At 40.5% G+C, this 14310-nt stretch overlaps 1 protein-coding gene and 1 pseudogene across 1 annotated transcript; both read right to left on the minus strand.

The window, feature by feature from the left end:
- Window positions 1–14310, minus strand: part of LOC126911667 (uncharacterized) — a 59982-nt pseudogene that overhangs the window by 36700 nt on the left and 8972 nt on the right.
- On the minus strand, window positions 4017–10670 carry LOC126911715 (uncharacterized). The gene has a single exon (XM_050700364.1). It carries the CDS (start codon window positions 6718–6720, stop codon window positions 4264–4266), a length of 2457 nt encoding a protein of 818 aa, XP_050556321.1. The 5' UTR covers window positions 6721–10670; the 3' UTR covers window positions 4017–4263.

Consider the following 14310-nt stretch of genomic DNA (forward strand, 5'->3'; position numbering starts at 1 on the left):
GTCCACCGCGCAATGAAAGGCATTTTGATATGAAACCCATATACATGTGGAAAGGAACTTGATATTGTAATAAAAATAAAATTATGTGTGTTGCCAGGAAATTGAAAAATGCTTCGTAATGGCTAAATTATTCATAACATTCAATTGTGAATGTATCACATCAGAGAATCGTCATTTATTCCACCGTTTTAGGGTTCTGTAAGCAAATGATAAAAACCATCCTATGTCCATTTGTCTGTGCTGGTGTACGTGTCATGTTCGTGAACGGGACGCTGTCAACTGGGACTGGTCAGCTCCAGACTGTATTGATTTTATTGTCCTCTACGTTATTTTCTTTTTCTATCGCTTTGACTGAATATTAGTTTTAAATTGTTCTCACATAGTTGAACCAATCGAAACAATGTTACCAAGAATTGTATTGTGAATCTGATTGAAAAAGAGTAACCTATGGAGTTTCTTGCTCGTTCCTCTCCATAGGAATCTACACTTTGGAACAAGCAAATAGCTTCACTAGAGGACTGACCGACAGACAGACGTTAATAATTATTATATTTGCTTTGACGTTCAAAAGTGCCTGGTCTATTTGAAATAAATGATTTTGACTTTGTCTTTGAACTAAGCTGTATTTTATGAATCGTGATAGCCAAACGCTAGATTTGTACAGAACAATTAATAATATTTTAAAAACATCGCTTGCGTTGTGTTGCGTCGTGTAAGTGAGGTTACCTCATTATTATATTCTCCAAATCCCTTATCTAAATCCTTAACCCCCATAAAGTCGGTAACACAATTGTAAATCCTCGGATACCATAAAAAATATTTTAGGTACCTAATTCTTACCGATGCAAGAAACAAAAACATGTTTTTTATAATAACTATCGTGAGACATAATAAAATAACTAAAAATCACGGTTTACTCACGTAAATTAATTGAGTACACTAGTAGAGCTGAGTAAACCGTGATTTTTAGTTAATTTGGTTTAAAACATGATTTTTAAAAGTTTTTAATACAGTGGTGCGGAACCCAGTACCAGCCCCACGTGGCCAGTGTTTTATAGTATAGTATTGTTTCTATGTACGTTATATGTTCTGTATGTTGATGTGATATTAGGGTCAGGTAATTTCCAAGAATATAGTGATTACTTACCTTTCGATTTTATACATTATATTATGGTGGACTGCCTCTTTGGTCGAGTGTTCGCTAGTGCGACTGAAAGAACCCGAGACCCCTAGGCCGGCGCCTAGGGGACTCGGGTTCTTTTTCCGGGTCGGGAAAAGTAATGCTTGAATAATTTTCGAATAATGCTCATTTTTCTGTTTTTCGAAAATTACTCAGTACATAGTAGCACGGAGTTGGAATCGTGTCTGGTATATGGCAATAGGCTCAACCCCCTATTACATGGGACTTATAACACAAAATAGTGAAAATTGGGTGTACATTGTAGTGGTATGACGTACCGTAATGTGTACCTCTGCCTTCCCCGCGGGGGTAAAAGGCATAACGATACATTTTATGGTTGTACTTTTTATTTGTTTTTTATCTGACTTATTACCGAAACACAAAGACAAAGAAGACGCATTGATATTGATAAGAAGCGTAACATTTTCTCAAAGTCAAACAAGGAACAGATATTACACTTCAAAATCAAATCGCAGTTGCAATCTTGAATCGTGTCAGTAGTTTCTACTTTTCAATTTGGCTGGGTTTTCATTCGGTTTGAAGTGATCTTCAAATATAGGGTGCATACAACTCTGATTTTCAATATCGGTCGAGGGCAATATGTCTGACGAGTCGAGGACTAGTGAGCTCTAAGTCAAGTTTTATGAGTTACCGAAGAAGCGTACTTATACAAATGGATAAATATTTAGTCGCTGATCCCTGGGCTTAGGGGCGCTGGGAAAGTTATTATAAGTATTATTGGTGCGGTTTGAAAGGAGCCACGCAATAATGAAGAGTACCAGATTTGAAGGTGTTTTTTGGTAATTCCCGTATTGTATTTGAAATGTTTATGAATTCTGGTGTATGTAAAAATGGTCTTAGTAATAGCGACTCGAATTTACTAGTATGAAGTGAAGATTTGTATTATCACTAAAATATTGTATCGATTTTCGCGGGACACGGTCGTAAAATAGGCCATGGAAAAGAGTCCAACATCTAAACCTGCCTGAAGCCATTATCCTGCGCTTACAAAGTCGTGAGCGAGACCTTTATCACAAATATATATATTACCAATTAATATATTAATATTATCTATCCGTCTATCTCACATACCAAGGTGAAATCCTTATTTTCCCGGGTTACTACACCACTAATCTCTAGAGTTACTAGTTTACCCAAGTAGGCCGTATTCATACAGATACCTACATATTAAATTCTCCAAAATTGGATAACGTTAAACGTACATAGCATCTATGTAATCATATTATGTAAATATTCGGTATGGAATCGACATCAAGTATGACGTTGACAACATTTGTACCTACGTTTCGATTATGAGTAGGCAAGTAAGGCGAATATACTTCTAAGCAACGTCACACCTTTTAGGGGCCCTTAAGCGCCCCGAAGTGGTAGGCAGAGGTGTACTGGCTTTCGCCCCCTGCCGTCCTTGACCTGGACGTTGACGCCGCGGCGTCACTACTCAGAGGGTCTCTGACCGAAGACGACACGTAATGCCGCGTAATGTACACCCACTTTTCACCATTTGTGTTTTAAGTCCCATGTAATAGGGGGTGAGCCTATTGCCATATGACTTACTTTGACTTAAGGTCCTATGACCCCTAGATGGGGCAGAGGGCGTCGACAGAGGTCCTCCATTTCGATTTTGAGCTTCCCGCTTCACTTCGCTCCACGTCATGCCGATGCCCGCCGCTTCCGCCACTATTGCCATATACTGGACACAATTCCAGACTCCGTGCTACCACTGAGAAATTTTCGTAAAAGCGAAAAAAGCCCAGTAATATTTTGTCTAACCCGGGAATCGAACCTGAGACCCCTTGCACTTGCGACCACTCGACCAACGAAGCAGTATCAGTAAGTATACTTCTCTTGTGTGTACTCTATAACTGTCAGGATGGTGCCAATGTTCGACAGCGGAGTTGCAACATGAGCTATCCGCCCATCACATACTCTGGGAGTGTGGTCTCTGGCAATCTGAGCGTAACACTATGTTAGATAATTTAATTGTTTCATCAGGTGTAGTCTATTATACGGACCTTGTGGAGTCTAGAACGAATTTCCGTGCGTTTAGGCGTTTTTGCCATACCTATTATTGGAAGCAAGTATAACAGCTCACACATAGGACCCACTTAGTTTTAAGTCAAATTTCCGTGGTGCTTGGCGACTGGGCTTCTCCCAGTTGTGGAGTCTCTTTGTGCCTTAAGGCTTAAGTCATTCTGTCTCCTGCATTAAATTCACCGAGGGAAGTGGAAACTATCGTTTTCTTTTCTTCTCCTCTAATAATATCTTCTGATTTATTTCGTTGCGGGATCCAAGACAGTCATTCATGTCCCTGGGACGCGCCGGACTTCAATGTTCCGGTGTTTTCATGGTTGTATCTACTGTAGATCCTGGCTTACAGGAGTTGCAGCGGTGTGAGAGGTTGTGGCGGGCTTGTCCCTAAAAAAAAAAAAAAAAACTGTCAAGATGGCTCCATACACCTACGCTCGGCTCCACACTGCCCCACGCTTCTCCCTACGGGCTCCACTCTGCTCCTCAAGTTCTCATGTGGCCCTTCACTGCACACTCCACTTCTCCCAGCTACATAGCTCAGCTAGCTCCCTACAACGTTCGTCTCTGCGCAGCTATAGTGGAAACACCTACCTACTTACACGGTTCTGCTTTCCTGAACTCCGCGCGGCTCCGCTTCCATGAAAACTCACCTTTTTTTTGAGGGGGGAAAATCATCCAATGACACTTTCCTACTCTTGCTTTTCGAGCCGGAGCCCCGGTAAACCCGCTAGGTAGTCCGCAGCTCCAGATCAGGCATCAGCCCTTGTTCGTGATGAATCAAACAAGCTTGAAGTTTTCCATAAAACATTTACTCTAGTTTTTAAACAATTATAATAAAATATTATTGGAACGTACAGCGTGAGGCCATGTTGGCTAGATAGAATGAATAATGAATGAAAATGAGTGAACGTGTGAATGTATGCCACAGATTATATATATTAATTATTGTGGATGAATGAATGTGTCATCGATGAATGAATGTGTCGCAGACATCCTCGGGGGCCTTGAAAGCTCTAGAGGAAGCTTTCAAGATTCTATGCCGTGCAGTCATCTGGTGAAGGCAGCAAACACAATCTGTTGATAGCTCGTCGTACGGTGCCTTGTGAAGTGGATACATCAGCGACGCGAGGCACACCGTCAGTACCGGGAAATAACTTTGAGACTCTTCCAAGGCGCCAACATAGGGGAGGAGTCCCATCATCCTTGATGAGGACTAGGTCGTCTACCTTCAGTTCTCGACACCGCACCTTCCACTTTGTGCGTTGCTGGAGCTCCGTGACGTACTCTGTTGACCATCGCTTCCAAAAGTGCTGACGAGCTTGCTCCAATCGCTGAAAACGGTCTAGACGATTTGTGCTATAGTCCAGTAGGTACGGTGATGGCAAAGACGTTAGTGGCCTACCAATTATAAAGTGGCCCGGGGTGAGCGGAGATAGGTCTTGTGGAGAGGGACTTAAAGGACATAAAGGACGGCTGTTAAGTATCGCCTCGATCTGAGCAAACAGCGAACTCAATTCCTCGAGAGTCAAGTGAATATTTTTTAGGACTCTGTATAAGTGGAATTTCGCTGACTTGACTCCGGCTTCCCAGAGACCACCAAAGTGAGGAGCGTATGCTGGTGAGAAGCGGAATTCAATGCCTTCGCGAGATGCAGAGTCTTTAATGGAGTCGCTATTAGACTCGAGGAAAGAATTTATTTCCTTGGCTGCTGCAACGAAATTTCTACCATTGTCGCAGTAGATGACCTTTGGTTTACCCCTACGAGCTATAAATCTTTTTAATGTAAGTAAAAATGCCTCCATTGATAAGTCGCTGACTAACTCTAAATGAACGCATTTGTAGCGAAAGCAAATGAAGATACATAGGTAACTTTTAGTTATTTTACAGCCGCGCCCTTTGCGGTCTGTTATAAGAAATGGGCCGGCAAAGTCGGTACCTATAGTGGAGAAGGGGAAATCAGTTTCAACGCGATCTGCAGGTAAGTTTCCCATAATATTATCCATAGTGCGAGCATTGAATCGACGACAGGTTACACATTCGCGTGCTGCACGTCTGGCTAGATTCTTGCCTCCTACAGGCCAATAACGTTCTCTAATAGATGCCAGGAGATGCTGAGGACCGGCGTGCAACAAGCGTAGGTGCTCCTGTTTGAAAATTAATTTTGTTAAAAAATGATTTGCATGTAATAAAATAGGATGACGTTTGTCATACTGATAAGAAGATGACTCGATGCGTCCGCCGACTCTTAAAATTCCATTTTCGTCTAAAAATGGATTAAGAGAAGCGAGCGCGGCTTTAGAATTTAAAGATTTACCTTTTCCTAGCTGTTCTAATTCTATAGGAAAGGAATCTTTCTGGGCTAACTTTATAGCGACGCTGTGGGCGTTTTCTAATTCAGAAACTTGAAGTGGACCTCGTAATCTGTTTGATTTTATATTTGATCTACAGTTTTTGACGAACCTTAAAACTCTAGCTAGAACCCGAATAAGAGTGGTTAAATTAGAATATTTTGCTAAATTTTCAGACAAATCTGGCATGGAAGATGCATCCTCCCCCCCTAAAGTGTGATGGGTCTTAAGCTCTGGCAACTCTATAGAGTCCGCAGTATAGGCGGGCCAGGAATCTTCGGATTCCAAAAGGAACGATGGACCGTTCCACCATATAGAGAGATCTGTTTGGTCCGGATCGACACCACGCGAGACTAGGTCAGCCGGGTTGACAGAAGTGGGAACATAACGCCAGTCTGAAGGGTTTGATAGTTCATTTATAGCAGCTACCCTGTGGGCAACAAACGTTTTGGTTTTATTAGAGTTAAGCCAACCTAACACAACTTTAGAGTCTGTCCAATACACTTGACGCTCAATAGGGCAACGTAATGCGGCTAAAACTGTAGCAGTTAGTTGGGCTCCTAATAGGGCAGCGCAGAGTTCGAGCCGTGGTATTGTCGTGGGTTTGATAGGTGCAACCCGCGATTTTGCACATACTAGGTTGACCTGTACAACGCCACTAGCAGAAATAGACCTCAGATAAATACAGCTGCCAAAAGCCCGCTGCGAAGCGTCACAGAAACAATGTATCTGTACAAAAGATGCGTTATCAATTAAAATACATCTAGGAATTTTTAAAGAAGACAAACATGAGGATTTAGTAGAAAACTTTAACCAGGAATTCCTTATTTCTGGAGGAACTGGTTCATCCCAATCCATTTTATGACTCCATAACTCTTGTAGTATTATTTTAGGTTTGATTGTGAAAATAGACAGAAGACCAAGAGGATCAAATATTTTAAATGTTGAGGAAAGTATAGTTCTCTTTGTGACATTTTCAGAAGCCGAAACATTATGCTGAAAGTGAAATTCGTCGGAAGACGGCGTCCAACCTATTCCTAGCGTGCTAGTTGCATTACTAATCATAAGATTACCACTTTCCAGGTCAACGGAGTCCGCGAGTAACTTGGGTAAGTTTGACCGATATTTGCGTAGATGAAACATCCTTTTTCCAACTCGGAAGAGACTGAAAGAAGAATGTGACGCAACTCTTCCTCGCTGCTTGCACCGGTAAGTAGGTCATCGCAATATAGATCACTTTGAATTATAGTTTTGATCTTCTGATCTGAACATTCTTCGCCTATCTGCCAAAGAGAACGAGTAGTAAGAAAGGAAGCACTAGCGAAGCCGTAAGTAACGGTGTTTAAACGAAGTGTCCTTAAAGGCTTATCCTCACTATCCCGCCACAGTATAAGTTGAAGATTGCGATCAGACTCTTTGAGAAGCACTGAGCGAAACATTTTCTCTATGTCTCCTGTCAGGACATACTTATGCTGTCTGAAACGAATTAATATATTAAATAATGGATCTTGCACTACTGGTCCCACCATTTGTAAATTGTTTACAGAAACACCAGAAGAAGTGCGAGCCGAGGCGTCAAATACAACGCGTAACTTAGTCGACTCGCTTTGTTCCCGTATCACTGGGTGGTGGGGCAAGAAATAGGCATTTAACGGTCTAGACTCCGGTGATTCGGATAGGTGACCTAACGCTTCATATTCGTCTATGAATTGACAATATTTTTGTTTTAATTCAGGTTGCTTTCGAAAACGAGCCTCTAAATTGAAAAATCTCTTTTTGGCTAAGTTATAGGAATTGCCTAAACAATCTATGCTGTCACGAAGTGGCAACCCTACACAGAATTGACCAATATTAGTACGAGTAGTGTTGGCGAGATAATGTTGCTCACACAATTTTTCTTCGCTACTCGGGGGCTTTTTTTGAGGAAAATTCTCAAGTTCCCAGAACTTAGATAAGTCATCGTGTATGTTACTAGAAGTGTTTTTTGAGACAAAGTTGCACATGACTGACTCAGTTTTATTTTGATTAAAACAAGGCAATGGACCCGTGACGAGCCATCCAAACTTTGAAGCCTGAAGCTTAGGGAAACCATGTCCTAACGAATGCTGCTGGGCACTAATAATATCCCAGAATAAGTCAGCACCGATCAACATATTGACTGGGGATGGTTCATTTAAAGTGGGGTCTGCTAACTGAAAACCGTGAATATTCAATTGTTTTAAATCAAATTTTGATTTAGGTACGTTGCCGGTAATTTGCGGCAAAACTAAACATGAAACTGTCACATTAAAGGAATTTGTCTCAGAGTGAATGCGTAGAATACAGCGTTCTGTGTTAATATTTAATTGAGTATTACCAATACCTACTATGGTAGTGTCTGATGGCTGAGGAATCAGGTTTAGATGACGCTTCACGGCCTCTGTAATAATTGTCAACTGACTCCCGCTGTCGAGCAAAGCTCGCACTATCATAGTCTCGTTTGTGGCAGGGTTGGTAACCTTTACTCGAGCAGTACACAAAAGTACTTCAGAAGAACATGTTGAGGACATACTAACAGAATTAACTGAATTAGAAATTTCTTTTTCTTCTGATTTGTGAAGAAGAGTATTATGCCGTAGCTTACAATGACGACATGTAGCTGAGAGGCGACAGCGTTTAACGACATGCCCAGGTCTCAAACAGTTCTCACATAATTTGTTAGAAGAAACAAAGGTTATCTTCTCCTCTAATGAGATGGACTTGAAAGATGGACACTCATATAAGCGATGGTTATTTTTACAAAATAAACATTCCGGTGTTTTAGAAGAAGAAGTGTTGTTTCCGTTTGGCACAGCCGCTACCAAAGACTTGGAACTATTAAGTTTGTTTTGATTACTAGATAATTGTTTTTGTTTATTATCTTGAGGGTCATGTTTATGGCGATAAACGGTTTCTAATACATCAGCGCGACGTTTAAGGAAACTGAAGAAATCATTAAGCGAAGGTATGTCACTCAAATTATTTATATGTTCTTCCCATTTAAAATATGTACTAGAACTTAATTTACCAGCGATAAAGTATATAATTAAAACATCCCATTTGTCTGTAGGTAGCCCTAGTGAATTAAGTGCACGAAGGTTTTTAGTGATGTGGTCAATCACATATCTTAAAGACTTGTCATTTTCTTGAATATAATTAAAATTAAACAAAGATTTAAGGTGGTTATTTATCAACTGACGCTTGTTGTCGTACCGTTCGCATAAAAGTTTCCATGCTTCGGAATAATTATTATGAGAAACCTCCAAGTTAGCAATCACCCGAGCCGCTTCTCCCTCTAAATAAGATTGCAAGTAATGATATTTATGAATGCTTTCAATCTTATTATTATTGTGAACTAACGAAACAAATGTTTCCTTAAATTCCAACCATTTGAAATACGTACCGTCAAAGTTTGGAATTTTAATAACCGGTAACTTAAAACCCAATGCATTACAACTGTGATCGTTATGATGACACGTAGCTACAGACGGTTTACTTTGAGAATCACTTTCATTATCCTCAACTTCAGAATGTTTCTTAATTAAGCTTTGGGCCGTCGCTATACAATGGTAGAAATCGTTTTCTATTAAATACCTAGTAACTAACTCGCTGCTTTGGTTTTCCTCGTTACTAATTTCTATAAGATTCTGCACCTCGTCAAATTCAACGAATAACGTCTCAATTTTGGATAACTTCAATGCGAGCTTATCTACTTCTAGTTTTGAAATGGATTCTACCAAAGCTAAACTGTCTAGACTTAACTTAAATTTCGTAACGCGCCCTCTAATAGAACCGCGTTTGGTTATCAATTCCTTTAACTTTAAAGATTCAGACATTGTAATAAACTCGCAATGAGCTAACACAAACAGATGTTAATAGATAAAGAAATAGATATAATAGCATACGATACGCTCCTCGCTTTGTTGATCAGCTGGTGCTCACGGCTCGCGTCGTTTGCAATGCAATGGTAAGATGGGTCGGAGGGAGCGCCGGCAGTCAGATAACAGCGATGCTCAAGCGATGCCGTGTTATAAATAACAACGCACGATCTCTGAAACAGGTTAATCCGTGTGTCTTAGTGCACTGAAAACGACAACTAATCACTCGTATGACGAAGCGATGACGGCTTATAAGTTTATTACTTTGAAAACTCGGGAGATATTTAGTATGTAAGAGATTTAATTGAGTGATAAATGGGAGAAAGAAGCGATAATAGTGGGATGATTTGATAAAAATTGTTTAGTTTGAATAAACAAAAGAAAAATTTTAAGATGGCGGCGAGTATCTGAATAAGTGAAATTAATTAGGCGAATTTGTGTGAATCCTCTGAAAATTTAGACCTCTAGAGGTTAATTTGGTGAGGCAAAATAGACACAAATCGAAACGTAGGAATTTCACCTGACCTGAGAAACTAAGCTCGCTAAATGCACTGATTAAGGGACAACACAATGGGCGTATTGGTAATATGGAACGAGCTCACTTTAAATAGGCAGCCAAACTGATCCTTTGCAATCCACAGGTAGCCAGCAGCACGTATGTAGCTATGAACTCGTTCTATGGTGGACCTTGCTCGATCGGGCTTCCGCGGTCCCAGCAGTTCTAAGAATGGCTTGGCGAAGACGGCGTTTTTTCGACCCAGGCAGTAGATTAGACTAGGAAGACTAGGTAGCAGGACTTCAGGCGCAGTGATCTTGGATTTTCAACACGGCCCGTTGCTGGTTTAGATTAGATCGTCTTTTGTCGACGACGCGTCGTCGACGCCATCCACGCGTCCTCGATGCAGAACAACTGAGCAGCTGTTGGCTCCGCTTCGATGCAGGTCCTGTCACGGTCGCCAATTCTTGTTCGTGATGAATCAAACAAGCTTGAAGTTTTCCATAAAACATTTACTCTAGTTTTTAAACAATTATAATAAAATATTATTGGAACGTACAGCGTGAGGCCATGTTGGCTAGATAGAATGAATAATGAATGAAAATGAGTGAACGTGTGAATGTATGCCACAGATTATATATATTAATTATTGTGGATGAATGAATGTGTCATCGATGAATGAATGTGTCGCAGACAGCCCTACTCGGCCCCATCTGTGGTGGTCTGATGGCTCTTTGAGGCGCCACACGCACGGGTCTGGTTCTGTTCGGGCGGTGAGCTACCCTTGCTCGCCGCCCGCAGGCCCGCACTTACGGTGGCCGGAGATCGTCCCGCGGTTACATTGTTGCTAGAGATAAGTTATCGCAGATTGTATGTCTACTTAATTAGTTTACTTGTTATAATTAGAATGGGATGGGAAAGTTGTGTAGATATATTTTTGCTACATATTTATTTAGGTTAATTATGTTTAAACTGATTGATATGTTTGAATGTCAGCATCCAACCAGTACATACAGTGTACACCTGGGGCCTTAGTCTGCTATTACAATTGTGTCAGAACGGTCGATCATTGAGCAGTGCAAGAGGGACGGAGCTATGTAGGTTGTATAGCTCCGTCCCTCTACACAAACCTACAAAGTTTCAACTATGTAGGCCCAACAGTTTCGGAAATAAATGACTGTGACATACCGACGGACAGACAGACATGACGAATCTAAAAGGGTTCCGTTTTTAGTCATTTGGCTACGGAACCCTAATTACTCCAGATTATAATCAATCTGACTGCCTCGTTAGCCGAGTGGTTGCAAGTGCGACTGCCGGGCAAGGGGTCTCGGGTTCGATTCCCGGGTCGGGCGAAGTATTACTGGGCTTTTTTCGGTATTTCGAAAATTTCTCAGTGGTAGCACGGAGTCTGGAAATGTGCCCGGTATATGGCAATAGGCTCACCACCTATTACATGGGACTTACAAAATAAATTGTGAAAAGTGGGTGTATACAGTGGCATTATGTGCCATAATGTGCACCTCTGCCTACCCCTTCGGGGATTAAAGGCGTGACGATATGTATGTATGTATAATCAATCTCTATACAAACATCCCAATCCGTCCAGTAGTTTTGTCGTGAAAGATGAACAAACATGCATCCCCACAAGTTACAACGCAATATGTTTATAGTAGGATAGGAACCATAATAGTGTCTGACCACGAAATAAAATTATCGTCCTGAAAATGATTTCAATTTTAACAAAATATGAAAGTGACAGTCGCCGCGTGGTGTGTCGCGGAATGCTGTTCGTGAATATGAACCTCTCGCGTGGCTTGAAACTAGTCGAGTTCCTCGTCAAACAGTTACGTGAGTAAGCCGATATAAAGGTTGGCACATAACTTGGCAAGATTTTGTTATCATTTTTTTCAAGAAAATTACTTTATTAACTAAAAATACGCGGACGCGGACGTTCAATAGTCAGCGCAACGTCGCCGCGTCTGCGCACGATGCTTGTGAGGATCAACCCCTGTGCGATAGGCGGAAATTTCTTATTATTAAAAAAAAATTCCAAGTTTATAAGATAATAATTAAAATATGAAAGAGACATTCGGCCTACTGTCTGCTACTTCTGCATAAAATGCTTGATTATATCATGAAATGGCCGCCATACATATAATTCACTTTCAGCAAAATAGTAATGTAATGGAGTTATTAAGCTTAATTAGCTTCATCGGCTCGCTAAAATGTGGTAGCACACATTTTCATACAATGTATCACATACTTGTATGTATCATGTGTGTAATTATTATGTAATTTATATTTAGGTAGTTGATGATCACATGGAAGGGTATTAAAAAGAATATTGACTCGACTTTGCATAAGTGATTCACAAATACGCTGAATGGGAGTGAAAGAGATAGCGCTTTCATAACAAACTAATAACACGTATTTTTTTTATATAAAAAACCCATAATCAGTAATACATAATTTACTATTGTAATTTTATTTTCCCATTAAAACCGTGGCAGATGCTTTTAGAACACCTTTATAACACAATGACAATATAAAATTGTTTACATATTATGTAAACAATTTTATTATAAAAAAAACACATCTTTTGTTGTTTTAAAACTCAGATAAAAATGTTGGCAAGAGATGATCGTAAACAATATAAAGTTTTATAAGGTCTTGTAATTTTTGTTATTATCATTGCTTCAATTTTATGTTGCACCTTTATTTCCATAGCTTTTCTTTATATTTTACGTTTCCATAAACGGTTGGGACGAACTAAGTGAGATGATGTTACTCAAATGTTTATGTTTCTCGTAAAGGAGTTGAAGTGTCGTTTGCATACCTATTCGCGGTTCTGTATAGGGATATAAGTCGTTTTTGAAATAGAAACTGTGAGCACTTAGAACTCTACGTGGATTTAAGCAGATAGTTAGTTAAGGATTAAACTATTGCATTAACGGTTAACTTTTGTTACCGGAGTCTGTTTTTCTAGTTGGGTTTTATGCTGTCATTGTAACACAGAACGGATTTAAATGAAATTAGGTACAAATAGCTATAAAGATTATTAGCCAATAGTTGTGACCAGGAGGTTAGGGCGACCGCTGTGGTGCATGAGAGTGCGGCATCGAAAGACAATTGTTCACTAATTAACGAACTTACGCTCGGGTATTTGTCTGGGGCCTTAGTCTGCTATTACAATTGTGTCAGAATGGTCGATCACTGAGCAATGCGAGAGGTACGGAGCTATGTAGGTTGTATAGCTCCATCCCTCTTGCTCTGCTCAATGATCGACTATTGTGACACAATTGTAATAGCAGACTAAGGCCCCTGGTCGGGCGGCGAGCCACCTTTGCTCGCCTTTCGCAGGCCTGTGCTTACGGTGGTGGATGAAATCGTCTCGTGATCCCCGACGCCCGGAATGTCTCCCACGATGGCGGAGGCATGAGGAGGTTCGTTTCCTTAAGCGCCCCGCTCCTCCTCTTACCCAGCATGACTACTTCGTAGAAGGAGGAGACGGCATCCCAGTCCGCCTCGCTCCTCACCATGGAATATAGAATGTCTGGAGTTTCAACCGTTGATCGCGACGTGGTTGATCGCAGGTTGTTTTAAGCCTTCCTCGATAAATGGACTATCCACCACAAAATAATAATTATCCGGAACTAATTACCAGATTATGGCGTTCAAACAATATAAAGGTGTTCAAAAAAAAAAGATAAGTCTTTGTGAATTTGTTCGTTTAAGTAAATAGTATAAATTTACCCTTAAGCGTCGAGCATGCACGAAAAGACTGCTGACTGTTGATGAAGTGAAAGAGGTAGGTTATACATAAGTAGCAATTACCTTCCCCCATGGGGGACAGGCGTGAGGTTATATATGTAGGTAGTAAATAGGTATAGATTACATTACATATTTGCTTAGAAACCTACAATGCAATCAACAAACATTGAACACGTGAACCCAAGAAGTATTTTACAGCAACTGTAATAATAATGTCACGAAGCTAGCAGTGCCACCGGTGCTCAACTTATGAACATTGTGAATCATAAAAGTGACCACAGCACGTTTCCAGTAGTTTTCATTTTCAGTACTCTGTACAATGTAAAGAATATTGTTTCTTATTTCTAGTTTATACGGCTAATTCTTAACGACATAAAAGGGAGACAAAAAGGAAGTGTCAGACTCATACTGACTAAGAATGGTACGCGGTATATTGACTCCGGAGCAACAAAGCCCTATTATGTGGTGTGAGTGAAGCCACAGGCGGAACTAGTCCTACTATCATAAAAAATGTATATGTCATAAATAATTATCTGGAGTAACATAGAGTACCTCGTTTTTTAGAGG

This window comes from Spodoptera frugiperda, chromosome 18, assembly GCF_023101765.2.
Source record: "Spodoptera frugiperda isolate SF20-4 chromosome 18, AGI-APGP_CSIRO_Sfru_2.0, whole genome shotgun sequence".
Taxonomy (NCBI): Eukaryota; Metazoa; Arthropoda; class Insecta; order Lepidoptera; family Noctuidae; genus Spodoptera; species Spodoptera frugiperda.

Coding starts and splice junctions, on each gene's coding strand:
- LOC126911715 (XM_050700364.1), bottom strand. CDS start 6,720: ATGTTTCATCTACGCAAATATCGGTCAAACTTACCCAAGTTACTCGCG.